We start from the raw sequence: 12,804 nt of genomic DNA, 5'->3' as shown, positions 1-12,804 counted from the left end.
TTTCGCCCAGGGTTCTGTCATTTGAAAACTTCTCTTAACACTGAAACTTCTTCTTTCCTTTTGAAGCATGTTAGTTTTATTTAAATTTGCTAAGTGATGCCTTCAATTATCCTAGAAGGATGTTATAATGGTTTGGATGAGGCTTGAAGTTTCTACATTTACATACAGAGCTGAAGTAGTAGATTTGCAGAGGTGATATAGTGAAGGATTGGACTATAAAAGCAAGCCAGGCAAAATCTGGAGAACAAGTGGTGCAAGTCTCACTCTGAAGCTGGCTGAACATTGGTGAGTGCACATAATTGAGCCCAGTGTTAGATAGGAAAGCTAGGAGCTAAATGGCACCTAACGCCTAGGTTATGGGTGAAACAACGGAACGTCTAGGCACCCTTTTTTTAATATAACAAGAATACAAAGCTGAAAATGAATGAACTGCAGCTAAAATACTATGTTCATTTTTCACATGGTCTAGTCCTTCCCCTGCCCAACCTCTAATATTCTTAAGAAGGGCTCTTCTCCAGTCTTCAGAGAGTAGCTGGAAACGGGGAGGCAGAACAAGGTCCGCCTTTCCTTCCACTCTGCAGTTTTAATCTGAAATCTTAGGTGCAGTACTGCACCCAGAGCTGAGAAACTGCTTGTGCTAATGAAATTCCCTGTCGCAAAATGCGCCTAGAATAATGGGAGTTTTGAACACTGATTGAGCCTACCACGTAGCAGTGTGGGCTACGAACAAGCCGAACACCTTTTACCAGCTGCACCTGGTATGACAGCTGTGGCTGTTTCTGGACTGGGAGAGCTTGACCACAGTAGTTCTGGCACTGGTGACTTTTGAGGTTGGACTACTGCATTGCACTCTGTGCAGGGCACTCCTTGAAACTGCAGTTAGTGCAGAATGCTGAAGCACAGCTGCTGACAGGAGTGAGACCAGCATATTATCCCCAGTGGCGGAGCTTCATGCTCCGGCACCGGGGGTGGAGAGCAGGCGGGGGCGGGGCTGGTGCACGTTCTGGGGGCGTGGTGCCCAGCGCGGGGGGCAGCCATGATGGAACCCCACCAGGATCACGCTGCCGGGGGTGGATAATCACTCTGCCAGTGATTATCCCTCTGTTCAGAGATCTGCACTGGTTGCTGATTTGCTCCTGGGCCAAGTTATTTCCTGTTATAGTAAATAAAGCCCTTAACAGCTTGGGACCAGTTTATTTGCTGGATCTTCTTAAATAATAATAATAATAATAATAATAATAATAATAATAATAATAATAATAGCTTATACATATTTTGCATTAGGGTAAAGACAAGCACATGCCTGAGCATACAGTCTGTGATCTGAAAACAAATACCTCAGAATTCAGTGAATGTATTTTCAAACTACTTCAACCACACTGGGGTTGTGTACACTCTGTTTACAGCTGTACAGTGGTACCTCGGGTTACATACGCTTCAGGTTACAGACTCCACTAATCCAGAAATAGTACCTCAGGTTAAGAACTTTGCTTCAGGATGAGAACAGAAATTGTGCTCCGGCGGCGCGGCAGCAGCAGGAGGCCCCATTAGCTAAAGTGGTACTTCAGGTTAAGAACAGTTTCAGGTTAAGAACAGACCTCTGGAACGAATTAAGTACTTAACCCGAGGTACCACTGTACCTGTAAAGCACACTTGAAGCATATCCCCCCCAAGGTATTCTGGGCATGGTAGTTTGTTAAGTGCTTCTGGGAATCATAGCTCTGTGAGGGGTAAACTACAGTGGCCAGGATTCTTTGAGGGAAAGAAGGTGCTTTAAATGGGCTTTAAAGGCGTAGTGTGTATGAGGCCTGAGAAGAGCCTTGCTGAAATAGACCAAAGGCCCAACCAGTATTAGTTCCATGCTACCCCACTCTCCCAAGCGTTGCAAGATACTAGGGGCTCCAGGTACTTATCCAGGGTTCAGTTTCCTTGGAATGAGGGACAACAGAGATGGTGGTGTGTTTATGATTATGGCTTATTTACACATATATGCAATCTGAGCCTACAATGGAAGTGATCACACCATCAACACCCCAGAAGGCCTTGCTTCTCCCATAGTCACAGCAGAAATCAAACATGACTCTCACTCTCTGGCTTTTGCCTGCTTCTACTTCTAGCCCAGCTCACCACCAGCCAGGTGAGGGAGGAGGCCCACCCATTTGCCCCCTGGCACAGAGCCACTTCCTTTCTTATGCAAAGGATCGTGCTTAGGGGACATTGTGGCTCTTGCCTGAAGGGGCTCAGGCATCATACAGTCAAACTGCACCCCCCCCCCCAGCAGAACAAGATGCATGTTCTAGCAACCAGCTAGATGCCAATGGGAAGCTCAGAAGTAGGGTTGCTTCCAGATTCTGTGTTATTGAAGATTCACCCTAATTTGTTGGCACAAAATTTGTGAGTAAGTTAGACAGTGCCAGCTATTTATCAAGCATTTATTCTGATTTATTCGCTGGAAAGTTAGATGATGTTATGTCAAGCAAATGTCACCCTGTACTTCTCAGTACATTTTCTGACCACTTTCCTTATTGCAAAATGTCTGATTTTGTGGGGGGAAGTGTTTTCGTTGTGCAAGAGAACTGCACAACCGGAATTTTGGGGAATGTGACTGAATTGCATCTGAAAATAGTGACAGACTAGAAGTGCTGTGAGCCATGGGTGCAATGAAATTCTCCAGGGTTTCTCAACATAGGGGTTCCTTCTGAGGTGTGCCTATCTTGAAACTTACCTGTTGCTAGTACCAGAGCAAGGCTTATTTAGGGAGTTCTTTTGTAGTTATCCTAGTTGCCTAGGGAGTTAATTTCTGTTTTATTGTGAGTTAACTTTATTTCCATAGCCATGGGAACACACAGTTTCAAACAAAACCCATGCACAAAACAGTATGAAAATTCATTATCCATAAAAATCATAAACACTCTCATCAATAGCACCTTAAAGACCAACTAAGTTAGTTCTTGGTATGAGCTTTCGTGTGCATGTACTGGAAGGAATTTTTTTTGTTTTGACTATGGCAGACCAACACGGCTACCTATCTGTAACTCTCATCAATAGTTCTTGTTGGCATCTCATAGCCATTAGAGGAAGTATAGCCACACTGCGGGAAATATCTTTACTCATTTTAATTATATTTTTTTATTTTTGCTGTCTGGCAGAGAAAAACAATTTTATGCAGGGGTCCCGCTGTTCAATGACTGCTACTGAGTCTTTAAATTTTACATGTACTGACTATGTTTTAATTTAATGATGCAATTTTGGCGGCGGGGGTGGGTAGTTTTACTATCTGTAGTGGCACCAAACTAGGTCTTCCCAACTCACCACGCACCCGGAAAGCGTGCCCGCATGACACACGTGTTCGATGAATTCACACGCATTTTGTGCTTCAACACCCTCCTCCCCCCCTCTTTTCGGTGTATATCACAACCATTTCACCGGTAAGTCCGACGCCGGATTCCCACCGATACAATGCAAGTGGGCGGCGAAGAAGCGCAAAAATCCTGCTCGTGTTTGCCAGGGGCGGCGGGGAGAAACAACGGGGGCGAAGAAGAGGCGGAGGCGCCGCTGCCCCGTCCCGTCCCGTCCCCCTCTCCGCGCGTGCAGAGAGGGCGTGCAGCCTTGGCTGGGACTCCGGTGTGCGTGCGCGTGTGAGAGGGCGGGCACGGCGGCGGTCCGCCTGTCCCAGGGGGCGGTGCGGGGAAGCGAGGCGACCAATCCGCCGGCCGGGCTGCCGGGGAGGGACGCGAGGGGGAGCCAGGCGAGCAAGCAGGCAGGCAGGCAGGCTCGCTCCCGGCAGCCAGAGGCGCTCGGCTCAGCAGCACCTGTGGCGGCCAGAGCCGAGTTAGTTGGGCAAGTCGCTGGCTGGCTGGCGAGGGGATGCCGCCGCCCGGGCAGGAGCGGGCGCTGCCGGTGCTGGGCGCGCGCTGCAGGACCCTGTACCCTTTCTCCGGGGAGAGGCACCGGCACGGGCTGCGCTTCGCGGCGGGGGAGCTGCTCACCGTCCTCCAGGCGGGGCCCGACGGCGGCTGGTGGGAAGGGGAGACCGCCGAAGGGCTCCGCGGCTGGTTCCCGGCCAGCTACGTCCAGCTGATCGAGGTGAGGCGCAGGGCAGGGCAGGGCAGGGGGGAGGGCGGTCGGTCTGCAGTTCAGCCAGGGGGGGTGTGGGGAGGGCGGCGGCGGGCTCGGGTGATGGCAACGGGGCTGCCCCGTAGGGCAGTGGGCAGACTGTGGCATGTGGAGGGGAGAAGGCGCTGGCCCCGAGTTCGGGTCTTGCCAAGTTTGCTCTGCCGTGGCTGTTAGGCGCCCCTGCGACGGGTTTCTTCACCTTGTGGGGATCTGAAGAGTTTTGGTTGGGGAATTGTTGGGGTGGTTCCATGAGGTGCCGGCGTGGGGTTACTTGATTGTTGTTGTTGCTATTATTATTATTATTATTATTGATCACGGGTTTGCGTGAGGCGTTTTGAGCTTGGCTGGCTGACTGCCTTGCAGCGAGGGAGGCGTGCATCCTGCCTGGTGGCCCTCGCTGTGGAACTTGGGCGAAGGGGTTCCCCTTGAAGTGGCATGTGGAGGCGGTGTGGGCTGCAGAGTGGTGCAGCCTCTTGTGCAGTGTGTAGAGCTGCTGCTGTTGTGTGATGTGTGCAGTGTTTGTGGGGTGCTGTGAAGATGCTCCCTTTGGTATAGATAACCAGAGTGCCTGTTTTGTGGGTGTCTCTTGTTTACAAGCAGTATGGCCAGCAGTATGGTGGGATCCTCTTAACTGCTTCTCCAGCGTGAAGAGGAGTTGCCTATTTCTTCCACTGTGTGGTTTCCACCTCACAAGAGCTCTCCACATTCTTAAGCTTTGTTTCCCCAAGGTGTGTAGGTGGGCTGCTTTCCCCATGAAGTGTTTGTTCCATGTATGAACCATGGGTGAGAAACATGCTCTGCTGAAGACCCATTTCTGCGCATGATGAGATGAGTAACTTACTCATTCCCTCCCCCTCAACCCAGTGGGAAGGGCTGCAGCTCTGTGGTGGAACCCTTCATTGGTAAACAGAAGGTCTCAGGTTCAATCCATGGCATCTCTAGGTAGGGATGGGCAATTCCATCACATGAAAAACCTTGCTGAGCTGCTACCAGATAAGAGCACATCTTGACAACACTGATCTTGATGGATTAATGTCAAAAGCTGCCTGTGAAAATGGGCCGCTTCTTCACCATATTTCCAGCCAGATGTGGATTCTTTTTTTTCTGACAGGATTGCTGCCTGCATACCATGTTTCCCTGTGGTTGAGTATGATGAATGAATATATTTTTAAAAAAATATAAAAACCCAAACAGATTATTCTATACTAATCATAAATTTACTGTCTCCAGCCTTTTATTGGAAGATAGCAATGTTTACATAAGAGGAAACTTTGGTAGACCACACCACTGATGAGAGAAGAGAAGAGCCCTCTGTTTAAAGCTATTCTAAGCACATGTGACATATATGCCAATCAATGTGCTTGAACTTTTACTTTGGCGGGATTTATTTCTTAAATAATCAGCTCAGCTCAATGCAATTTGGTTCTAGGATGTGCTCTGCTGCCCAAGTGCAGCTGAATGGTGTTGATGTAATATGGTCCCATTGCACAGCTGAGCCAGGATCATCACTTACATGTTTATTAATTTGGTGTTGTCATTTATTGCTTAGGAAGGCTGTTGGCAAAGCTTTAAGCTTGGTATGGGGCAGTCTAGTGACACCCTGGATTCCAGTTAGGAGATGTGCCAGATGTTGTGTCTATACACCATCTTTAATGATGCTTTGTAAGCATCTATGGCACAAACAATCTGTCAGGATTGTGCTTTGACATATGGTTTTCAGAATCCTAAGTATTTCCAAGTAAACTTTCAGCACCACAAATTTCCCATCTGTGTTGTTCTTAAGGGATCTGTGGATGTATCACCAAAAAATGCCAAACTCTGCTGCCAAGAAATGCAAGATTTGCTAGGCCTCTATGATCGGACTAGACAAGCCAAATAAAATAAAATGATAGATGAATATATTTGATTTCTTCTGACTGCAAAATGCAGATTTATTGGTCATCATGCAGTTTGCAGTATTTTCCTAGGGATAAAATATAATGGTGGTCAATGTGTGTGCTTTTTTAGGGAGGGCTCTGTAGATATTAGAAAGTCTGTCGCTTTGTTTTCCTGTCTGCTGTGTAAGCACACAAGGAGAAGGGCAAGTATAGTGGGGGTAATTTAGAACAGGGTGTAAATAACCACTTGTGTGGTCACCTGTGGTGAATTAGAATCAGGATCCCCTCCAGGAAACTTGACAGAGAATCTTTTTGAAACTGTTTAAAGGGTAGGTCCTTTATTCTCTTTGGCTGTCAGTATGCTACCAATGACTTGAAAAAGGTATTTGTGAACAGGTGTTCCGGTAGAATATTGGAAGTCTGGCTCAGGTGAGTCAAAAGCTTCCAGCACAATAACAGTTGCATCCTGGACATTCCAGCTTGTATTGTCAGTACTGTACAGTCCTCTTGCACTAGGTTTTCTAATAAGGACCTTGAATTGGTTGGCCAAGCTGTGGAGAAGAGTTCTGGTGTGTATTTTTTGTAATAAAGCCTGTCGTTTTGTAGAGCAAATACTCAAATATGTGCATTTCTGCCACACGGTCCTTCCCCAATTTTCTACCTTTTTGTGGAGAAATGTGCTGTTGGCATTGCTGCCACCTAAAAAATGATTCAAAGGGTTTTCCTTGCTGCATGTAATCTAGACGAAGTTGCTGTGCCTGCTCTTCAGAGTCGTGGGAGGCTGTGTTCTCATATGTGCCTCAATCCAGCTGATATGGGGGAAAGCCGCATGGATGCTGTCCCATTGGCATTTGGAGATGTATCCTGCAAGTAACAAACTGCTGGTTGGGACATGCACAGTGATGACGTGGAAAAGAGAAATTTCATCCATACACAGTTTGGCTTTGCTTTCTCAACCCAAGTTCAGAAATTCCGTTCTTTTTTCTTTGCTTATTTTTGTGCTTGCATCCATGCAGTGAAATAAATGTCTTCTGCACAATTACTATGAAGAAAAGATCACTGGTGTGTTTAACAAACCCTTGGAGTGGGGTGTTTGTTTTTTTGGAATGCTACCTTAGAACCTTTAGCTGTTTACAGTTTGCAGAAACATGTATATTTGAAATAGAGCTCTCTCTGGTAAATGCTGAAACAGTTGTAGCTTTATACAGTGTTTGATTTAAAGCACACACACATACACACCACCCCATATATTTAATCACCTTGAGATCCAAGTTGTAAGGGATACTTAAGAAAGTACATAGGTTCTTTTGCATATGAAGGGCACTTTTCCGAATAATTTGGTGTACACTGACTGTTCACTCCCTTTCCTGTTTTTGAAGCTTAAAACCCTTTTGCTGTGGCAGTAATATGTATCTCCTTATTACTGCTCCAGGCTGGCGCTGTTTCTGAAGTGGTTCTTATGTGTTGTTTGTTTCCCCATCAGAGTGTAATTGCTCTCAATGACTTCATTCCTGTTAGGCCTGTTTGAGATGACAGGGTAATAATGACCATAACCCTATTCATGCTATAAGGCCTCCAAATTCATATATAATTTGATTTGCATAAAAGAACTAGGGTATTGGACAGAAGGAGGAATGTATAGCAAGAAATCTGGGGTGGTGGGAATTTCCTCTGCAAAATATTAGTAACTGGACTTGGTTCAAGGGCAAGTATCAGGAATCCAGGCTCTTAGTTGATGAGGTGAACAGTAGCTGAATCAAAATTGTGAGGAGCAACTTGGCACCTGGCTTGCAGGAAGAATGTGATGCCTATGGCAGAAATATGATAATCCTAGATATCTGTTTATATAAATTTCTAGCCCTCATGAGAGCAGGGAGTATCTTGTAAAAATATCTGGAAACAGAAGAAGGGAGCAAGGCTGAATGTTCTTCCAACATTATGCAGATGAAAACTAGGTCTTTTCTGTAACACTCGTACTCTTACAAGTTGGTTTTTTTGTTGTTGGCATCTGTCTGTCTTGGGAGACAATGGAAGAGTGTGCCTTTGGAGGTGAAGTCAAACCATTGGAGAGTTACAGCTGACTACAAGCACCAGGCCTGTTGGCATACCAACTCAGTGTTACAAAGACGTCTGCAAACGTGACATGCAGCCTGGCAGCGTTAACACTTACAAGTATCGTTCTCTACGTGAAGTCTTCTCTCCCACTGTTGCACATAGACAAAGACTGTGTTCCACCTGCTCTGACAAAGCCTGTTCTGAGGTGAGTTGAAAGATTCACTAGTAAAACATGTTTGTCCTACAGCTGCTGTGTTCAGACACAAGGCCAAACCATGGTTCAATGCTATGAGAACATGTGGTGAGCGTCAGGTCCGCGTGCCCTTCATTCTTGAAATGAAAGTACCGTTAGTGTTCAGTGCACATAACATGTAATTACATGCACCTAAACAGGGTCCTATGGGACGCGGGTGGCACTGTGGGTTAAACCACAGAGCCTAGGACTTGCCGATCAGAAGGTCGGCGGTTCGAATCCCCGTGACGGGGTGAGCTCCTGTTGCTCAGTCCCTGCTCCTGCCAACTTAGCAGTTCGAAAGTACATCATAGTTCAAGTAGATAAATAGGTACCGCTCCGGCGGGAAGGTAAACGCCGTTTCCGTGCGCTGCTCTGGTTCACCAGAAGCAGCTTAGTCATGCTGGCCACATGACCCGGAAGCTGTACGCCGGCTCCCTCGGCCAATAAAGCGAGATGAGCGCCTCAACCCCAGAGTCGGTCACGACTGGACCTAATGGTCAGGGGTCCCTTTACCTTTAAACAGGGTCCTGCTGAATTGCAGTTTTCTCTTATGCACCTTAGGTGAAGAAGGGAACTGACCTGCAGGCCCAGCTGCAGGCTTGGGGGCAGGGTGCCCTGGGCAAGCTGCCCTTGATATCACTTAGTAGTTGATGGGAGGAGGTGCTGAGCAGAGCCCTGAACTCATATGGCATATCTGTGCTCACCAGTGCCACTAAATTATGCTGCCCCTATCCAGGATGTATGTATGTCATATGGTGAGTTCTCATGAGGTGAGTACAACTTCATGGGCTGAAAGCTTAAGATGACTGCATAGGCCCAACCGCCCCTCTGTCCCTGCTGCTACTTGGCTGTGGTGCTGCTGGCAGCCCATGGAAGGAGCAGTAGGCTCCCTGGTATGTGTTGTGGTGACACCAGGCCTCTTGGTGTGCAGAGAAAAAGGAAGGCAGTGTGTGGATTTGGCCTTCTCTGGAGAGACATCTTAGCTTCTGCAGCAGTCTATAATTTGAAAGTGACACATAACCTTATTTCACCACCTGTCCTTAATTTACTATATGTTGTTAATGCAGTGCAACCCTACACATGTTTATCTGCAGACGTCCTATTGTGTTTGTTGGGTCTTGCTCCTTAACAAACAGCAATAGGATTGCAGTACTAGTAGTAGTAGTAATAATAATAATAGTAATAATAATAATAATAATTTATTACTTATATCCCACCCATCTGGCTGGGTCTCCCCATCCACTCTGGGCGGCTCCCAACAAATTAATAATAATAATAATAATAATAATGGTAAGCAATAAAACATTAAATATTAAAAACTTCCTTAAACAGGGCTTTATTCCTTTGACATCTGATGAGAGGGCGTTCTACAGGGCGGGAGCCAATACCAAGAAGGCCCTCTGCCTGGTTCCCTGTAACTTTGCTTCTTGCAGTGAGGGAACCTCCAGAAGGCCCTCGGTGCTGGACCTCAGCGTCCGGGCAGAATGATGGGGGTGGAGACGTTCCTTCAGGTATACTGGGCTGAGGCCGTTTAGGGCTTTAAAGGTCAGCACCAACACTTTGAATTGTGCTTGGAAACATACTGGGAGCCAATGTAGGTCTTTCAAGACCGGTGTTATGTGGTCTTGGTGGCTGCTCCCAGTCACCGGTCTAGCTGCCGCATTCTGGATTAATTGTGGTTTCTGGGTCACCTTCAAAGGTAGCCCCACGTAGAGTGCATTGCAGTAGTCCAAGCGGGTGATAACTAGAGCATGCACCACTCTGATGAGACAGTCCATTGGCAGGTAGGGTCTCAGCCTGCGTACCAGATGGAGCTGGTAGACAGCTGCCCTGGGCACAGAATGGACCTGCACCTCCATGGACAGCTGTGAGTGCAAAATAACTCCCAGGCTGCGCACCTGCTCCTTCAGGGGTACAGTTGCCCCATTCAGGACCAGGGAGTCCCCCATAAATCTTATGTTCCTTTACTCCTGAAATTCTGTAAAATTTCAGTATATTATACCATTTTTAAAAATGGACTTAACGTATCAGCTGATAGTTGTCTGCATGCCAAGCCTAGGGTTGAATAGTGAGTTGACCTAGTATGGCTCACTGTTGTTGTTTGCATTTGATCCTGGAATGGTGACACCTGCACATCATTAATATCTTGCAAAGGGTTATTTGGACATTATTGGATGGTTGATGTTTCTTTGACTGATGGCTTTGGGAAATCACTTATGCAAAGAAGCAGCAGCCAATGTAAATTTTGCTCTTCTGAAAACTGTCAGGACTTTTTATAGCTACTGTCACCTCCCATAGTTGCACATCTCTCTTGCGAAGCATAATGTCTCATTCCAGTACTGAAGGAGACAGCTTGGGAATTGGAACTTCTGCCAGCACCCATCCATTTGCTGAGAGCTGCTGTTGTTTTCAGTGGGTATCAGTTTTATATATGGATTGGGGGGGACGGACAGATTTTCAAAATAGTTTTGCTTGCCAGGCATCTAAGAGATCAGTTGTTTCCTATATGCTGCCGGCACGCTCACCTTAGCAAATATGCGTGTTTGTTTTGCCACATTATTGGTGGGATATTGGGGTGACTCAGTCGTTACACAATGATATACCACTGTGGCTGCCCAAAATGGCGAGATAGGTAGTCCAGGGATTCTCTTGCTCAGTGATAAGCAGTATGTGTGGACCACTGTCTGCAAGCGTACTGCATTTATTCCCTGTGTAGTGAACTCCTGCACAGTGAACGGGTGTGGAAGTGGAGCACCAAAGGATGATGGGGGGTCCTCAGTGCCCCGGAGAAGGGAATCATATTTTAATATGCTGTATGTTCAATTTTCATCTTTCACTTTGGCCTTGAAATTACAAACTGGCCCAGGGTTGAAGAGAGTCAAGGGATTGTTGCGGCAAGGCAAGTGACCACATAAGCAAACCTTTCATACTGTTGTATCCTGTGTGTGCAGGGTCGGTTAACACTTCACTCCCCTTTGTGTCTTGGCTTTGCACAGGGTTGAAATCTGAGCTAAATGAGGGAATAACTCTGGCAAGCGGTTCTGTCTGCATCTACACTGTTTTGGAGCCCTTTGCTAGGTTTGTGCCAGAATCAGTGGGAAGAGTTCATGTTGTTAGTCCTTGTTGCTCCCTGTTGAAAATTAGTCATTAGCTGGGGCTCTTTTAAGCTTTGTTTAAAAGTCATCATAAAGTGTGATGGTTTCGTGGAGGCTAAAGTGGAACAAACAATCCTGAGAATTCACTGTGGTTTAGTTAGAAGTAGTGGGATTCAAGCCTTGGCTGAACTACACCCTTCTCACCTGAAAGTCAGGTCCCTTAATCCCAGCTGTTTAGTGTAGGCGGTGGCTCCTGAATGGGAAGGGAAAGTCAGATGTGCATGTTCAGAGGCATGACTTGGGTTGTGGGTACCTGAATGACAATCTTTTCCCCCATATGTACCTACCCACATGCTAAGATCTGGAAGCTTTGCTCTGAGTGCCTCCAACCTTCTGAAGCCTAGCTTTGCTGATAGAAAAAACATGTTCTATGTGGTTCATTTTTTGAAAGAAAGTCTTGTGTGTGAGCTTCTCCTGCTATATGACACAAGGCAGCATCATGGGATGTGGTTTCCTGTTGCAATGACACTGGTGATGTTGGTGGAAGCCAAGGGTGGGAAAAACTGGCATGAGGAACTGGGATAAAGGACATGAATGCACAGCTTTGATAACTCACGGCTGATTCAAACAACTGTTTTTCAACAAAATGAAGTCACTGTATGATTTGGCTTTCGGGTGGGAGATACTTTAACAGTGAAGCTAGGATTGTGAATGCTCAGACACATGCCAATATTAAGAACATTCATATATCCCCCCGCCATGTGAGGCCAGATGTCCAGCTCTCTGTCTCCAACAGTGGGGAGTGAAAAAGCACAGAAAAAGGTTATAATGGAGACCTCTCTCTCTGTGTGTGTATGTACGCGCACACACACGCACACACACACACACACACACGCACACATACATGCAACCATTTTTTAAAGGTACAAACTATGGTTTGGGTGCTGGTGGCGTGGGAGTTGCTACTTGTCACTAGGCTAGTAATATTGCAGGCACTATCCATTCAGGCATTCATAGTCCACAGAGCATTGCTAGGGAAGTGCTAGCTGGAGAAAATTGCATTTTTCTAGCAACAAAACATTATGGCTTGAGTGCTGGGAAAATGCACCCTGCTACTTAATTCTAAGATGTCTGGGCTGCATCATCTTCAACAACTGAGGAACAAAAGTGCTGTTTTCTGGAAAGGTATATTGGCTTGGATTCTTTACAAAAACAAATAGCTGTGAAGCTTTGTGCTCAAATCAGTAAACTGGTAAGACCCCCCAGAGTGGTTTGTTTGCGATACATTTTTTTAAAAATAAAATATCACACCATTTTCCTCAATGAAAACATTGCAGCTCCAAACAGATTCTTTTATTGTATGTATTCTCCTTGCGTGTCTTTTATAGAAAGGGGTTCATTTGCTAAATTCTATAAATCTAGAAGA

The 12,804-nt window shown here is 46.3% G+C and overlaps 1 protein-coding gene and 1 long non-coding RNA gene across 3 annotated transcripts in view; one reads left to right on the top strand and one right to left on the bottom strand.

Annotated features, from left to right (window-relative positions):
* LOC307210447 overlaps positions 1–3,618 on the bottom strand; it is a 48,110-nt gene extending 44,492 nt beyond the window's left edge. The window contains exon 1 of the long non-coding RNA XR_013836014.1: positions 3,453–3,618. This is a non-coding gene — a long non-coding RNA (uncharacterized lncRNA). The remainder of the gene's footprint in view (positions 1–3,452) is intronic.
* A 156-nt stretch (positions 3,619–3,774) lies between these two features.
* Positions 3,775–12,804, top strand: part of GAS7 (growth arrest specific 7) — a 134,737-nt gene continuing 125,707 nt past the window's right edge. The window contains exon 1 of one of the 2 annotated variants that reach the window (XM_079966127.1): positions 3,775–4,086. In XM_079966127.1, the coding sequence (XP_079822253.1) occupies positions 3,868–4,086 (219 nt within the window). In that variant the 5' untranslated portion in view covers positions 3,775–3,867. Of the gene's footprint in view, positions 4,087–8,110; positions 8,254–12,804 lie in introns of those variants that run through there. The other variant, XM_079966128.1, reaches the window with a different exon arrangement.

This window comes from Podarcis cretensis (assembly GCF_951804945.1).
Source record: "Podarcis cretensis genome assembly, chromosome: 2".
Taxonomy (NCBI): Eukaryota; Metazoa; Chordata; class Lepidosauria; order Squamata; family Lacertidae; genus Podarcis; species Podarcis cretensis.
Note: the sequence above shows the minus strand (reverse complement) of the source record. Positions and strands in the feature narration are given on the sequence as shown.